General features: G+C 41.8%; 2 protein-coding genes across 4 annotated transcripts in view; both read left to right on the forward strand.

The window, feature by feature from the left end:
* Positions 1 to 590, forward strand: part of gtf2h2 (general transcription factor IIH, polypeptide 2) — a 29,384-nt gene extending 28,794 nt beyond the window's left edge. For both annotated transcript variants that reach the window (XM_084055977.1, XM_084055978.1), the window contains exon 14: positions 308 to 590. In XM_084055977.1, coding sequence (XP_083912103.1) covers positions 308 to 418 — 111 coding nt within the window. In that variant the 3' untranslated portion in view covers positions 419 to 590. The remainder of the gene's footprint in view (positions 1 to 307) is intronic.
* Positions 591 to 3,854: 3,264 nt separating this feature from the next.
* Positions 3,855 to 15,104, forward strand: part of parp8 (poly (ADP-ribose) polymerase family, member 8) — a 117,153-nt gene continuing 105,903 nt past the window's right edge. For both annotated transcript variants that reach the window (XR_014600696.1, XM_084055971.1), the window contains exons 1-2: positions 3,855 to 4,385; positions 7,743 to 7,797. Coding sequence is in view for 1 of the 2 variants with exons in the window: in XM_084055971.1 (XP_083912097.1) it covers positions 4,292 to 4,385; positions 7,743 to 7,797 (149 nt within the window). In the remaining variant the exon portion in view is untranslated. The remainder of the gene's footprint in view (positions 4,386 to 7,742; positions 7,798 to 15,104) is intronic.

Consider the following 15,104-nt stretch of genomic DNA (forward strand, 5'->3'; position numbering starts at 1 on the left):
TGAATGCGTCCAGGTGTTCAGCTGTCCTCTGCCTTGTCTTTGTGAATGCGTCCAGGTGTTCAGCTGTCCTCTGCCTTGTCTTTGTGAATGCGTCCAGGTGTTCAGCTGTCCTCTGCCTTGACTTTGTGAATGCGTCCAGGTGTTCAGCTGTCCTCTGCCTTGACTTTGTGAATGCGTCCAGGTGTTCAGCTGTCCTCTGCCTTGACTTTGTGAATGCGTCCAGGTGTTCAGCTGTCCTCTGCCTTGTCTTTGTGAATGCATCCAGGTGTTCAGCTGTCCTCTGCCTTGTCTTTGTGAATGCATCCAGGTGTTCAGCTGCACGTCCTGCGGCGCCGTGTTCTGCACAGAGTGTGACCTCTTCATCCACGACACGCTGCACTGCTGCCCTGGCTGCATCCACCACCACACCGCGTCCTGAAGGCCAAAGGACCAGTCCCCCCAGAACCGCTAACCAGTGGTTCTCAACCTGTGGGTCAGGACCCCCCAGGGGGGGGTCCCCACATGATTGTATGGGGTCCACAGATGATAAGCTTAACCCATTAAAAGGGATAGTTCGTAATCTTTTTTTCCATCAAGACCAGCGGACCGGTAGACAGCGGTTCCGGTAGGAGACTCTTAGTGTCTCCTACCGGAACCGCTGCTGGTCATCAAATTATTGGCTTAGGAATGCGACAAAAACAAAAAAACATCCATGGATTCAAGTCTCCATGGGGCGACTAATGGTTAGGAAAAAAGTCATTTTTTCAAGACCGGGAACGCATGTGTCATTTTAAGATTTCTTATTAAAAAATAGCAGATCTACAAGCACTGAATGCCGCGCTATATATACAGATGTGTTCCCGGTCTTAATGGGTTAATGTGAAAATAGTTTTCTCACTCAACAGTAAACAGACCAACATACGCTATAATTGTATACAGGGTATATCTGCACATTTATAAAGTGCATTTAAGGATTTAAGGATGTAAGTCCTCAAACTATACTATAAAAATGGTCAGACATTGGCCAAATAGTGTCAAATATTACCTAAAAAATAGGCGTTGTGAGCTTGAAGATCTGCTATTTTCACAACTTGAATCTGTGGAACGGAGTCAAACGAAATGTAACGCTTGCCCGGGTGGGGGGGGGGGGGGTCCCCCAGTTCACATGTGATTACTATGGGGGGCTCGCGGCCTGAACAGGTTGAGAACCACCCGCTCTACACCACGTCTTGAAGACCAAAGGACGGTCCCAGGCGACTCCAACCTGCTGACCTCAACTGCCTTGTGTGTTTCGTTCAATATTCAGACCTTAGTCTTAGCCAAAGTGTCCTTGAAGGTGGTTCCAGGGGAGTGCCCAGCTAAATGATTGATAGTTGAGAACCAACTGTCAAGGGGGGGGGGGGGGGATCCTTGACATTTAAAAAGTTTGAGAGACACTGGTCTAGCCAGCTGTGAGAGGGACACAAAGTTTGGAGTTTTGAAGACAGAGGTCTTACACCCATTTAGACCGGGAACATATCTGTGTGTCATTTTTAGATTTCTTTGGGCTATTCAAAAATAGCAGATCTACAAGCTCATGGCGCGGCACCGAGTGCCGCGCCATGAGCTTGTAGATCTGCTATTTCCCCTCCCCCCCCAAAAAAAAAAAGTGAAACACACATGTGAAAATGTGTGCACATCTTTGACTACATTTTTAACTCAAATCTTTGCTTCTGGGGGTCCCTGGAACTAAATACCTTCCGATGAGGGTCCGCGGCCAAATGCATACCATTTTGGGAGGTCCTTGACATGAAAAAGTATTAAATAGCTTATAGACCGTTCCCGGTCTATAAGGGGGAGGATGTGTCTTCAATTGGAGTGTTCTTTGATAGGGAAGGCCTGCCACCATACATCCAACTATGACATCAAGGAACCTCTGTCCGTCATTCTGTCTGATACACACTTTTCTCTATTAGTCTCTATGCACAGCAGCCATATTGGAAAGCAATAGGGCCTCTTCCTTACTTCCTTCACAGGTGTTGCCAATGGTACTAATGAAGGCTCTGTTCCATTCTGGTCAAACAGTGTCAGGGTGCTGATATTGTGCATGTTGGCTCACTGGAAACACTCTGCTGCACCAGTGGGTTTCAAAGTGTGGTCCATGGTTCCTTCAGGGGGTTCCAAATGGCCCCTTACGGGTGTGTAACAGAGTGTATAAATTCCATTAGTATAAGCCTGTAAGGGTCCATTTGGTTCCATTTCTACACTCAGTTATGCAGGTCCTTGAAATTAAAAAGTCTTGAGAACCACTGTGCTAGACTAAATGGAACGGAGCCTTCATTAGTATTATTGGTAACACCTGTGAAGGAAGTAAGGAAGAGGCCCAAATTCTTTCCAATATGGCTGCCATGCATAGACCCTATTGATCTGAACTTCCCTACGGGCATTGACCAATTTGCATATAAGACAGTGATGAAGCCACATTTATGCTGTTTATTAGCTGGGTTTTTTGTGTGTGAACAGTCCTCACCGGCTATGGGATCTGTAGTCGTAGTTGCAGTCCCACAGCCCGGAAGGACGGCAGGTGGAAATGGCGGGTATGGACTAGTGATTTATATTCAGTGAGTGTTGGTGCTTTATCAGACCACAAGTATTAAAAATAAAAATAGGTTCTAATGGGTTATTGTTAACTTCATCAAATGATTGTTGATGTTGGTCTGAGGTATGGTACACATGTAAATGATGCTCGTTAAAGGAGCACTTCACTCATGAACTTGTAATCTCCATCAATGATGACATTGTTAGGCAGGTTTCTGAACTGTCCACAGCCCTCCTCTGAGACTGAGTGGGTAGACGGATGTTGTGCTATCTTATGAGGACCTGTTATATGGATAAGGTTGAAAAGTAGTGCTCCTTTAATGCTGTGTGAACTGACCTGTAGGCAACCACTCCCTTTTCTGTTTTGTAATTACTCATTTTTATTACTTTTTTTATACTGCACAAAGGTATAAAAATAAATAAATAAAAACATTCTTATTTTATTTCTATGTAAAGTTTAAGTGAAAGTATACTTGGTTCCTTTTTTTCTCCACCAGTGAGAGAGAGAGAGACACACACACACACACACACACACACACACACACACACACACACACACACACACACACACACACACACACACACACACACACACACAGGTGGAAAAAGTACTACATTGTTTTACTTAAGTAAAAGTATCAATACTGCAATGTAGAAATACTCTGTTACAAGTGAAAGTCTGGAATTCAAAGTGTACTTGAGTAAAAGTACAAAAGTATTGGTATCAAAATGTACTTAATGTACAGAAAGTAGAAAGTACTCATTGTGCCATTTCACAAGTTTTCAAAAGTATAAAAATCTGATCTACAAGCTCACTAATGTGTCGCATTGCGACGCATTGTGAGCTTGTAGATCGGCTATTTTCAAATGGCAAAATGTATATAGAGCTGAAGTGGTTAAGATATGTTTTGTAATCATCAAAATCTACAAAGTAACTAGTAACTAAAGTTTTCAAACAATTGTAATGGAGTAAAAGTACAATATTTGCCTCTGAGATGTAGTGGAGTAGAAGTAAAAGTACTGAAAATTGGAAATACTCCAGTAAAGTAAAAAATACCTCAAAATTGTACTCAAGTACAATACTTAGTAAAAGTAAGTAAAAAAAAAAAGTAAAAGTAAATGTACTTAGTTACTTTACACACACACACACACACACACACACACACACACACACACACACACACACACACAGAGAGAGAGCTCTCTGGCTTCCTGGTTTCACTTTGAGGCCACAGCAGCCATACAGGACGCGTCTGTCTGTCTGTGTGTGTGTGTGTGTGTGTGTATGTGTGTGTGTATGTGTGAGCATGTGTGTGTATCTCCTCATCAGCGCCATTGCTATAGCTGGATTATTATTATGATTTCTCACATGAAGCACACGTCGAGGTGATCCTGTCACGAATCCATAGGACTCGCGTGACGGTGCCTGACACATGACGACAACGATGATGAAGATGATGATGATGATGACGATCGCTTCTTGAAAACAGCACCTGAGACAGTGACACACACACACACACACACACACACACACCGCAAAATAACACAGAAGCCAGCCACACACACACACACACACACACACACACACACACAGTCAGATCTCCATTCCAGCTGATCTGATCGCTGTGGAACCGTTATTTGCGGGAATAAACACTTTGATTCCTCCATCATTTCTACATGGTTTTCTGTGGGGATCGCGCCGACATAGACAGAATATTATCATCACATCACATTGATGGGGATGTGTTCTCGACAAGAGAGGATACAGACAGACGTGGACACCGTGGTTCAGAGGTGCAAGGCGGAGAAGGACTACTGCCTTTTCTCCGGTGAGGTGGTTGGGTTCACTACCAATGCACGTTATAATATGTAATATGATGAATATGTGCTGTTATAGCCTCGGATCAAAGACTACCCATAGATGTATTCGATCGAGTCAGACTCGATCGAATAAATCTATGGGTAGTCTTTGATCCCGAGGCTATATAGTATAGTATGCCGTTTGGTTCTTTTTCATGTCAAAGGACCCCCAATATTTTATTTTTAATTATTCTTTTTTTAATGCATTTTTTTTTAAATTTATTTTTATTTTTTTATTGACAAAATATCAACATTTACAAATTACAAACAACAGGACAAAAATGCAGTTACAATACTTGGAAAACCCTTAAAAACATTGGACCCCCCCCAGTATAATAGACTTAGTATGTATTTGGCCAAAGATGACACCCATCTGGAACATATGTATAGTGCCAGCTGGAGCACCCCCCCACCCCGCCCCCCCATACAAGCTTCTGTGTTGTTAAAATGTTGTTTTAAAAAAAAACATTCCACATTTATTTATTTTTTCCCTTTTTTCCCCCACCCCAAACACCTCGATCTAGGGTTAAAGTGTGTATTACTGCATTTTGATGCTATTATATTTTGCTGGGGACCTCGTTGCAACAGCCTCAAGGACCCCCTGGGGGTCCCCAGACTCTACTTTGACTCAGCCACTGATGTATATCCATCCATCCATCCTCCCTCCCACACACACACCGCCCTATAACAGCTGGATAGATGTGATGTGCCTATACCTTCAAATAGACATGACATTATGCTGATCATAGACGGTTTGGTGAATATCCTGACAGCCTACATGTTATCTCTTATGATAAAGCCCACATTATGAGCTCATGATCACATACAAATAGGCTACATCACCGTTTTGAGGGTCATGGGGTTCATTGGCTTGGAGAGACATGTTGAATTATTGTGGTGTGTGTGTGTGTGTGTGTGTGTGTGTGTGTGTGTGTGTGTGTGTGTGTGTGTGTGTGTGTGTGTGTGTGTGTGTGTGTGTGTGTGTGTGTGTGTGTGTGTGTGAGTGTGTGGCTGGCTGAAGGAAAAAAAGAAAAGGGACATACATTGATATTATAGGCCTATATACAGTATGCAGCCGATTGGATTATCCTCCACATCATTGGTTCTCAAAGTGGGGTCCGGGGACCCCCAGGGGTCCTTGAGGGAGTTCCAGGGGGTCCCCAGCTAAATGATAGATTAGGCACCAAATGGACCCTTATGGGTCTGTAACTCTGAGAGTTACAGACCCATAAGGTTACAAATGTAACCATAAGGTTACAAATGTAACCAAATGGACCCTAACGGGTCCATTTGGTTACATTTGTACACTCTCAGAGTTAAATTGACATCGATTTTACAATATACATTTTACAATATACATTTTACAATATAAATTGCGGTCCAAGTGATAGAAATTCCATTCAATGGGGGTCCGTAGCCTAATGCATGTCAAACTGGGGATCCTTGACATTAAAATGGTTGAGAATAACTGCTAGAGAGCCGTAAAAATCTTCTCTTATGGGCGTCCCTGGCATACCTTTTCAAATGGGGGTCCGCAGGCTAATACGTGTCAATTTGGGGGTCCTTGACATGAAAAAGTTTGAGAACCACTGCTCCACATGACCATAACCACTCGCCGAAAATGACCGATCTACAAGTTGCGATGTGCTGTGAGCTTGTAGATCTGCAGCCAATGCCCCCCCCCTTTCCCCCCCACCCCGCTAGGGTTCAAGTGGCTACTTGCCCCCCCTCAAATAAAGAAAAACATAAATAAACACATGAATACATTAATACTAACAATAATCATAACAGTAATACATGCTAGCCTACGTCAGTGGTTCGTAAAGTGGGGGTCGTTGAGGGGGATCCCCAGCAAAATGAGTTGAACCACTTTCAACCTATACCAGGGGTCTTCAACAGGGGGTCCGGGACCCCTAGGGGGTCCTCAGAGTTACTACAGGGGGTCCGCCAAATCTTTGTGTGATATGATTATTTTTTTTACCGTAACCATCTGAGGAGAACTTTAGCCAAAAAATAGCAGATCTACAAGCTCACAACGCCTCGCGCTGCGAGGCGTTGTGAGCTTGTAGATCGGCTATTTTTTGGCAAAGAGGTGTTTGGTGTAGAGGGAAAAAAGAGCAGACCAAGTAAACATTTTTTTTTAAATCTGAAACACAATTTTATACAATATAGAGGGGGTCCCTGCTTCATCTCTCTCTCAGCTAGGGGGTCCTTGGCCTGAAAACGTTGAAGACCCCTGACCTATACACATCGGCTATAGCCAACCTTCAAGCTCACAATGCGCCGTGGCTGTTGTGAGCTTGTAGATCTGTTTTAAAAAAAACAACAACATTGAAAGACATTGGAGAGATTCCAAATAGTTTAGTCACATTTCAATAACATAAATCTAGTATGGGTCGTCCCTGACGCAACGTGTGTGCAGACGGGGCAAGGCAAATACATATTCAGTTCATTTGTGGGTCCTTGACATGAAAACGTGTGAGAACCACTTGCCTACATGACATTATTGACATAATATGTTTAGCACTTTGTCTCCTTTACATAAGCCCTTTTGATGTTGTCATGGAAACTAGACTCGTTGGAAGAGACTTCCTGTGTCCCTGGCCCTGTGTTGTACCAGATACAAACTTTATTTCACCTCTTCCGCTCTTCGATTTACAATCTATATCAACGGCAATCGGGGAACCCATTCGGGTTTTTCTCCTTATTTTTGTGTAGAAACAGGAACTTGGTTTGGCTCCTCCCCTTTCTTAGTCCACTTCCTCCCGGTTGTATCTGTGCTTGCTCCTGCTAACAACAACACTAGGCAGTGGTGCTGACAGATTCTAGCAGATTCTTAATGCGTTATAATTGCCCTCTACAACTAAAAACAAATTAAATATTTAATTTATTTTAGCAATAGTTAATCTTTTACTCAATAGGGACAACTTCTGTCGCAAGTTGATGTCATTTGTCCATGTGTGGTCTAGCTATTAGAATGCATTATAATTTTGAAGTCACATCGCCCAGCCCTAACTGTTCTATTGTTTTATTTTGAAGTCATATGGCCCTGCTCTAACTGTTCTACTCTTTTATTTTGAAATCATATGGCCCTGCTCTAACTGTTCTATTTTGAAGTCATATCACCCAGCCTTAACTGTTCTACTCTTTTATTTTGAAGTGATATGGCCCAGCCCTAACTGTTCTATTCTTATTTTGAAGTGATATGGCCCAGCCCTAACTGTTCTATTCTTATTTTGAAGTGATATGGCCCAGCCCTAACTGTTCTACTCTTTTATTTTGAAGTCATATCAACCAGCCCTAACTGTTGTACTGTTTTATTCCAGATTTCAGATACGCTGACTCCACCTTCACATTTACATACTGCAAGGGACCCAAAAGGTAAGACATTATTAAGCATCATAAACCTATAAAGGTGTTGTTAGGGGATAATTATGATGATGATGATGATTATTATTATTAGATTAAAATAAGTTAAATAGCTCTATATTGTGATAGTAATTTAGCAGACGCTCTTAATTCAGAGTGACTTACAGTAGGCAATGTAAACACATGCATCAAATGCAGAGAAACAGTGTAGTTCCTCAGTAAACTAGGATCACAGCTAAACCAAGAACCTAGCATCAGTCTAAACAATATCCTACATATAATTAACCAAACCTCTGTCCGTCAGTCAGTCACTCCTCAGGGGGTTGACCAATTCATCTCAACTTGCACACGGACATTGACCATTAGCATGTGCACAAAATGACGACGCCCGTTTTTCAAACTTTCCCAAAATGTAAGCTGTTTATTAGCGCTTTTGTGTCAACACTTTTGCCAGTTCGGCCTATGGGATCTGTAAATATCATAAGATTATAGTCGACTAAATCTACAGTTGATTTAGTCGACTAAAATGTATTTTGGCGGTGCCTTGATGGCATCGTAATGGCTGATTTTACATTTGGTTGCATGCTGAAAATAGCCGATCTACAAGCTCACAACGTGCCGCAGCACGCGTTGAGCTTGTAGATCTGCTATTTTCAGAGCGCAACACTCGAGAGCAACCAAACATAAAAATGACTTGACTTTTAGTTCTACTGGATCTCTTCTCCACTAGTCCCTCACTAACATTTTAGTTTTATTTGTTGACGAAATTATCAATATATTTAGTCATAGTTTTAGTCATCATAGCTTAGTTTTTATTTAGTTTTTGTATAGTTTTGGTCAGTGAAACTACACAAAAACAAAAACATTTTTCGTCATAGTTTTAGTCGACGAAATCAACACTGCCTGGCTCACAGCTACAAAGTCATAAAGGAGTGGAGGACTTTCATTTAGGAGCCGTGTCTACACAGTCACACACAGCCTTTTTTCGAGCCGGAGGGGCCGCTTTGGATATCATTTTCCATAGCACTCGCACGCAGATTGACACGCGCAATGTTCGAATGAACGTCGTGTTATTACTTAGCACAAATAGCTTAGCTATTTGTGCTAAGTAATAACAACGTAAACATGGACTCTCATCAGGTTGTTGTACACAGCCATGCCAGTGTAGCATTCAAATTGCCTAACACCTTCTTGGTCTATTCACAATCAATCACGGGTTGTAACAAGCCACCTGAGTCACATTTGTCCGGTTATTTCAAAGGACAGACAGAGACAACGAGTGTACCGTTTTGTTTTGTCAGTGACTAAATGCACACCTACTGTGTCCTTCACCAGTACTTCTCTTGCACAGCTTCCCAATAGGCTCTATGCACAGCAGCCATATTGGGAATGAATTGGGCCCCTTCCTTACTTCCTTCACAGGTGTTACCAATGATACTACTGTAATTTAGGCTCTGTTCCATTTAGTGTGGCATAGTGGTTGTCTTATTTTCAAGGACCCCCATAACTCTGAGAGTGTACAAATGGAACCAAATGGACCCTTACGGGTCCATTTGGTTCCATTTGTACACTCAGAGTTACACACCCATAAGGGGCCATTTGGGAACCAAAATGGAGTGTTTCTAGTGAGCCAACATGCACGATATCAGCACCCTGACCAGAATGGAACAGAGCCTTCATTAGTATCATTGGTAACACCTGTGAAGGAAGTAAGAAGAGGCCCAATTTCTTTCCAATATGGCTGCTGTGCATAGAGCCTATTGCCTTGGTGATATCTACGGGCTCTGTTTTTGGTTTAACCCCTACATCACACATGGGGTGCGTTCGGAAATATAGCACTGAGCACACTTGACCAATACAAACTAATAGGCGAGTGCGCTCCCGGTGCACATTTCCAAACGCACCCATGATGTAAACTAGCCTCGGTCCCAGCCTCACTCATCTGCGAAGAGAAGAGCCTGGTCACGACCTAAACCAGCGAGTGTCTAGGAAGTCCTGAGTGGGCAGGATTTCCGTCGTACGCGTTTCCCCCGGAAACTATCTTTTTTGACCAATCACAACACTCGTTTCATTCATGGAGAATGTTAACAGATTTGTAAAGCATCAACGTCATTTCCTTGGGCGGTACTTCCCGCCAAATTTAACCGTTTCCGGTTGTCACTTCCTAGACAACCAACAGCCCAGGTCTTGCCCAGCGTGTGATGTCACAGAGTTAACAAGCTAATGCAATGAGCTAACCTGGCCTTTAAGGTGGACTGACTTAAGGTAGACCAGTAACATTACTCATACCAATATCATTTCAATCAGGAGAGAGAACTCACACAACAGGATAAACAATTGAAATTGGAAGTGATGAAACAAAAAAGGAGTAGACAAAACCGAAACGGGATCACCATAAAACTGAAGCTGATAAATGGGTTCTCTCTTCTGATTGGTGACCCACCTGATAATGTATTTTCTGTTTACTAAAGAGGTGGAGAGTCAGGGAGAACTTTAACTTAAAAAAAACAGATCTTAACCAATCACTTACAGCACCTTAAGTGACACATTTTGCTATGACTTTTTCAATTAGATGATGGAACAGAATCTAAAGTTCATTCAACTGGCATGACATTGTCCTGTATCATCAAAATATGAAAAATATGCACTGCATTATGCATTTAGTATGGTGGTCTGCCAATATAGCTTACAGTGATAACTCGAGTATTGCTAATACTCAGTGGTGTAAAGTAACTAAGTACATTTACTCAATTACTGTACTTACTAAAAATTTGAGGTATTTTTTACTTTACGGGCGTGCTCCCACCGCACTTTTATTTTACCTCAGGGGCAGAATCTGCCAATGCTTTGTCAGGGCGCGCTCCCACCGCACTTTTATTTTACCTCTGGGGCAGAATCTGCCAATGCTTTGTCAATGCAAATGCGTGGATTCCTGGTCTTGCGGATTTTTCCCAAGAATCCACGCATTTGCATTGACAAAGCATTGGCAGATTCTGCCCCAGAGGTAAAATAAAAGTGCGGTGGGAGCGCGCCCTCAATGCAAATGCGTGGATTCCTGGTCTTGCGGATTTTTTTCATGAATCCACGCATTTGCATTGACAAAGCATTGGCAGATTCTGCCCCTGAGGTAAAATAAAAGTGCGGTGGGAGCGCGCCCTACTGGAGTATTTCCCAATTTTCAATACTTTTACTTCTACTCCACTACATCTCAGAGGCAAATATTGTACTTTTACTCCACTACAATTATTTGGAAACTTTAGTTTTTAGTTACTTTTGCAGATATAAATTATTACATTATAAAACATACATCAACCACTTGAACCCTATTTTATACCTACAGTAGGCTATTTGAAAATAGCCCATCTACAGCTCACAACGCATCGCATCGCGAGTACTTACATTTTGATACCAATACTTTTGTAGTTTTACTCAAATTTAGAATTTCCGGATTTTCAGCGTACTTCTACATTGCAATATTGATACTTGTACTTGTTTGATGCTTGTTTTATAATATAATAATTTATATCTGCAACGTAACTAGTAACTAAAGTTTTCAAATAATTGTAGTGGAGTAAAAGTACAATATTTGCCTCTGAGATGTAGTGGAGTAGAAGTGAAAGTACTGAATATTGGAAATGCTCCAGCAAAGTAAAAACACCTTAAAAGTGTACTTAAGTACAATACTTGAGTAAATATACTTAGCTACTTTCCACCACTGCATAGTCATATGACAAATGGTAAAAACAGCCGGTCCACAAGCTCACAACGTGTCGACACCTCGTGATCTCGCGGACCGCATATTTTCACTATTCTTGACACTTTTTGAACATTTCTTACACGCCCCAAAACGAGGACAGCAGGTGTGGAGTGTATAATATCCATAGTGATGAGAAGAAGCAGCATAAGCTAGCATGTGTAAGTAGAACAAACGGAGCTTCGGCTCCTAGCTTGTCACCAGAACCCCATGAGACTGCTGTGTATTAATAGATGCACAAAAGCACCGTGCGAGAGCCAGGACAGTCTGCCCAAAAACACCTGACATGACTGTGTGTTTAATATATCTTCTAACTTTTCATATTCTGCTTTTTACTATATACAAATAAAGCTACATAAAGCTACACAATACCCTAATAGGCTCTATTCACAGCAGCCATATTATGAAGACATTCACAGGTGTTACCAATGATACTAATGAAGGCTCTGTTCCATTCTGGTCAAACAGAGTCAGGGTGCTGATATTGTGCATGTTGGCTCACTGGAAACACTCTGTTACACCAGTGGGTCTACAGTTGGGGTCCAGGGACCCTCAAGGGCTTCCAAATGGCCCCTTACAGGTGTGTAACTCTGAGAGTGTACAAATGGAACCAAATGGACCCGTAAGGGTGCATTTGGTTCCATTTGTACACTCTCAGAGTTATGGGGGTCGTGGAAACCACTGTGCTAGACTAAATGGAACAGAGCCTTCATTAGTAACACCTGGGAAGGAAGTGATAATATGGCTGCTGTGCATAGAGCCTATTATTGAAATTGGTTTCCAAGTAAGAACCGAGTCCAAATTGCAGGGTATCAGGTTTTGTTTCGCGCTTTTGTACCCCATGTTCTCCCCAGTTTAGTCGTTATGCCAATTGGTTCCTCCCCACACACATTCCTGTGTCGTCACCGCCGTCGTATCCTCACCTGTCAGTGAGGATTCCCCACCAGGAGGACGTAGGGCCTTCGTCCTACTCCTCCCGCCAAACGCCTGCAGTGACTTATCAACCTCCCCGCCCCGGGTGGCTTCCCTCCCCCGAAACACGGGCCAATTGTGTTCGTATAGATGCTCTTTACCACTTTTACCACTGCACCACACGAGCAAGGAACCTATAAAATATTAATAATTCCAGGGTCCACTAGGTTTCCTATGAAGCGTACAACAAGCTTTACTGCTACTTTTTCCCATTGTGTTGACATGGAATCAACATACAGTATGAGAGGTTCCTATTCATTACTTTTCATGACATATAGGGTGCGTTCGGAAATTGCGCGCCGGAGCACACTCGCCTATTGGTTTGTATTGGCCAGTGCGCTCAGTGCTGTATTTCCGAACGCACCATAAGTTTACACACCAGTAGTTTCAACATTGGCAACATCTATCTCAGTTACTACTAATATACAGTTTGTACTAGTAATAGTAAATACTATTTAGTTAATTCTTAAAAGAATGAAAGTATTTTTGTTAGGGTTAGGGTTAGGGTTTTTTCTTCACCATCATGGAACCGAAACATGTTTCTAATCTAATGCTAATGGGTTACCCACCAGATTCTGTGACCTACCATCGCTGCAGTGATGGTAGGTCACGTAATCTTATGGGTAAAAACATGTGGTGTAACACGGCGAGAGGCACAACGCTTGTTTTGATAAATGACTCATACCGTTTTCAGGAAAGGGGGGTTCTCATTATGAAATATTTTCTCACATGTGATATAATAAGTATTTTTGTTGTGAGGTCAACCTATGAAGATAGACTAGACAATCATTTCTTTTCAAATGGTCTGGACAAATTAGTCATATATGATTTTGTGCAACATGCTTTAATCACTGCCCTTAAATCCTGTCATCTCAAACATTAAAAAAAAACATGTTATTATTATATTTAGTTTTTCTCCCAAAATGATCAAAATCCTCTTTTAGGAAGAGGTTAGGAATCACTAGAGTAGAGGTTTTTGTAAATGTATTTCCTACTTCATCAAACAAGAGTGTTGCACGAAGGTAGTGAAAATAGCAGATCTACAAGCAACGTGTCACATGCTTGTAGATTATATATATTTTTTTTAGAATATTTATACAAAAATAACGGTTTTGGTTTTCACCCGACGATGTATAATGTTTTACCTGGAGTCAATAGGCCAGAATAAAGTTCTCTAGCTCAGTCTTGTGCAACCTACCGGTGCACTAGGCCAAAGGTTCCCAAACTTTTCAGGCCGTGACCCCCCCACAATAATCATATTTGATCCCCCCCACCCTGACAAGCACCTGGAATTGTAGGCATTACATTTAGTTTGACTTGGTTCCACAGATAAACATTGTGAAAATAGCCGATCTACAAGCTCACAACACCTCGCACTGCGAGGCGTTGCGAGCTTGTAGATTCCATGTTTCCCTCTGTCTTACGTAATATTTGGCCAATTTGGTATTAGATTGGCATTAAATGGTAACTTAAGAAATGTGCAGATACCCTGTATACAGTGCACTTATACTGGTTTGTTTACAGTTGAGTGAGAATACAATGGACATTAAGCTAATCATCTGGGGACCCCCCAAAATAATTTATGGGCCCCCCTTGGGGTCCTGACCCCACATTTTAGAACCATTGCACTAGGCCATTCAACCACTTTCAATCTGGTCATTATAACCCCATGTTGTTATAGGCCAACACTTCCAAAGATTCTCCCAAACATTTAGAATTTTTCAAAAATAGTAAAAAAAAAAAAACTCTTTACTTAAAGGTCGGGTTTATAATGCATTATAATTACATTTCTAATGCATTATAATGAACTTATAAGACACTATAACACTCGTTATAAATGTTTATAAACATATATGACAACTTATAACAAGGTTTTTAATGTATTATAAGTGCTGGTCATAATGCATTATAAGCTCAGTGGAACAGCACATTATAACTACCTTAACTTAGTTAAGTTATGAAGTGTATTTGTTGTAAGTTGTTATGCATAATTAGAAACAGTTATAACAAGTGTTATAATGCCTTGCAAGTGCATTATAATGCATGATAAATGTGGTTATTATGCATTATAGACCCAACCTTAATATAAAGTCTTACCACAAAAAAAAACTACACAACAGTGGATAGGGTTGTCTTTGTGAAGCAGCCTGTGCCAGTCGTCATGTAGCGTTGCATAGTGAAGTGTTACTTTCACAAGCACACACACACACACACACACACACACACACACACACACACACACACACACACACACACACACACACACACACACACACACACACACACACACACACACACACACACACACACAGGCGCGCATGACTGTGCGTGTTTTCAGTTGAACAGGGAAGTTGCACATTTCCTGAATAGCTGTGAGGTTGACACACACACATTCAGCCTGTGGTAACTGAACGGCTACGTAAATAAAAAGCCGCATTCAAGTTTTACTTCACCTGTCTGTCTGTCTGTCTGTCTGTCTGTCTGTCTGTCTGTCTGTCTGTCTGCCTGTCTGTCTGTCTGTCTGTCTGTCTGTCTGTCTGTCTGTCTGTCTGTCTGTCTGTCTGTCTGTCCGTCCGTCCGTCCGTCCGTCCGT

Source organism: Gymnoscopelus microlampas (assembly GCF_963454915.1).
Source record: "Gymnoscopelus microlampas genome assembly, chromosome: 4".
Lineage (NCBI taxonomy): Eukaryota > Metazoa > Chordata > Actinopteri > Myctophiformes > Myctophidae > Gymnoscopelus > Gymnoscopelus microlampas.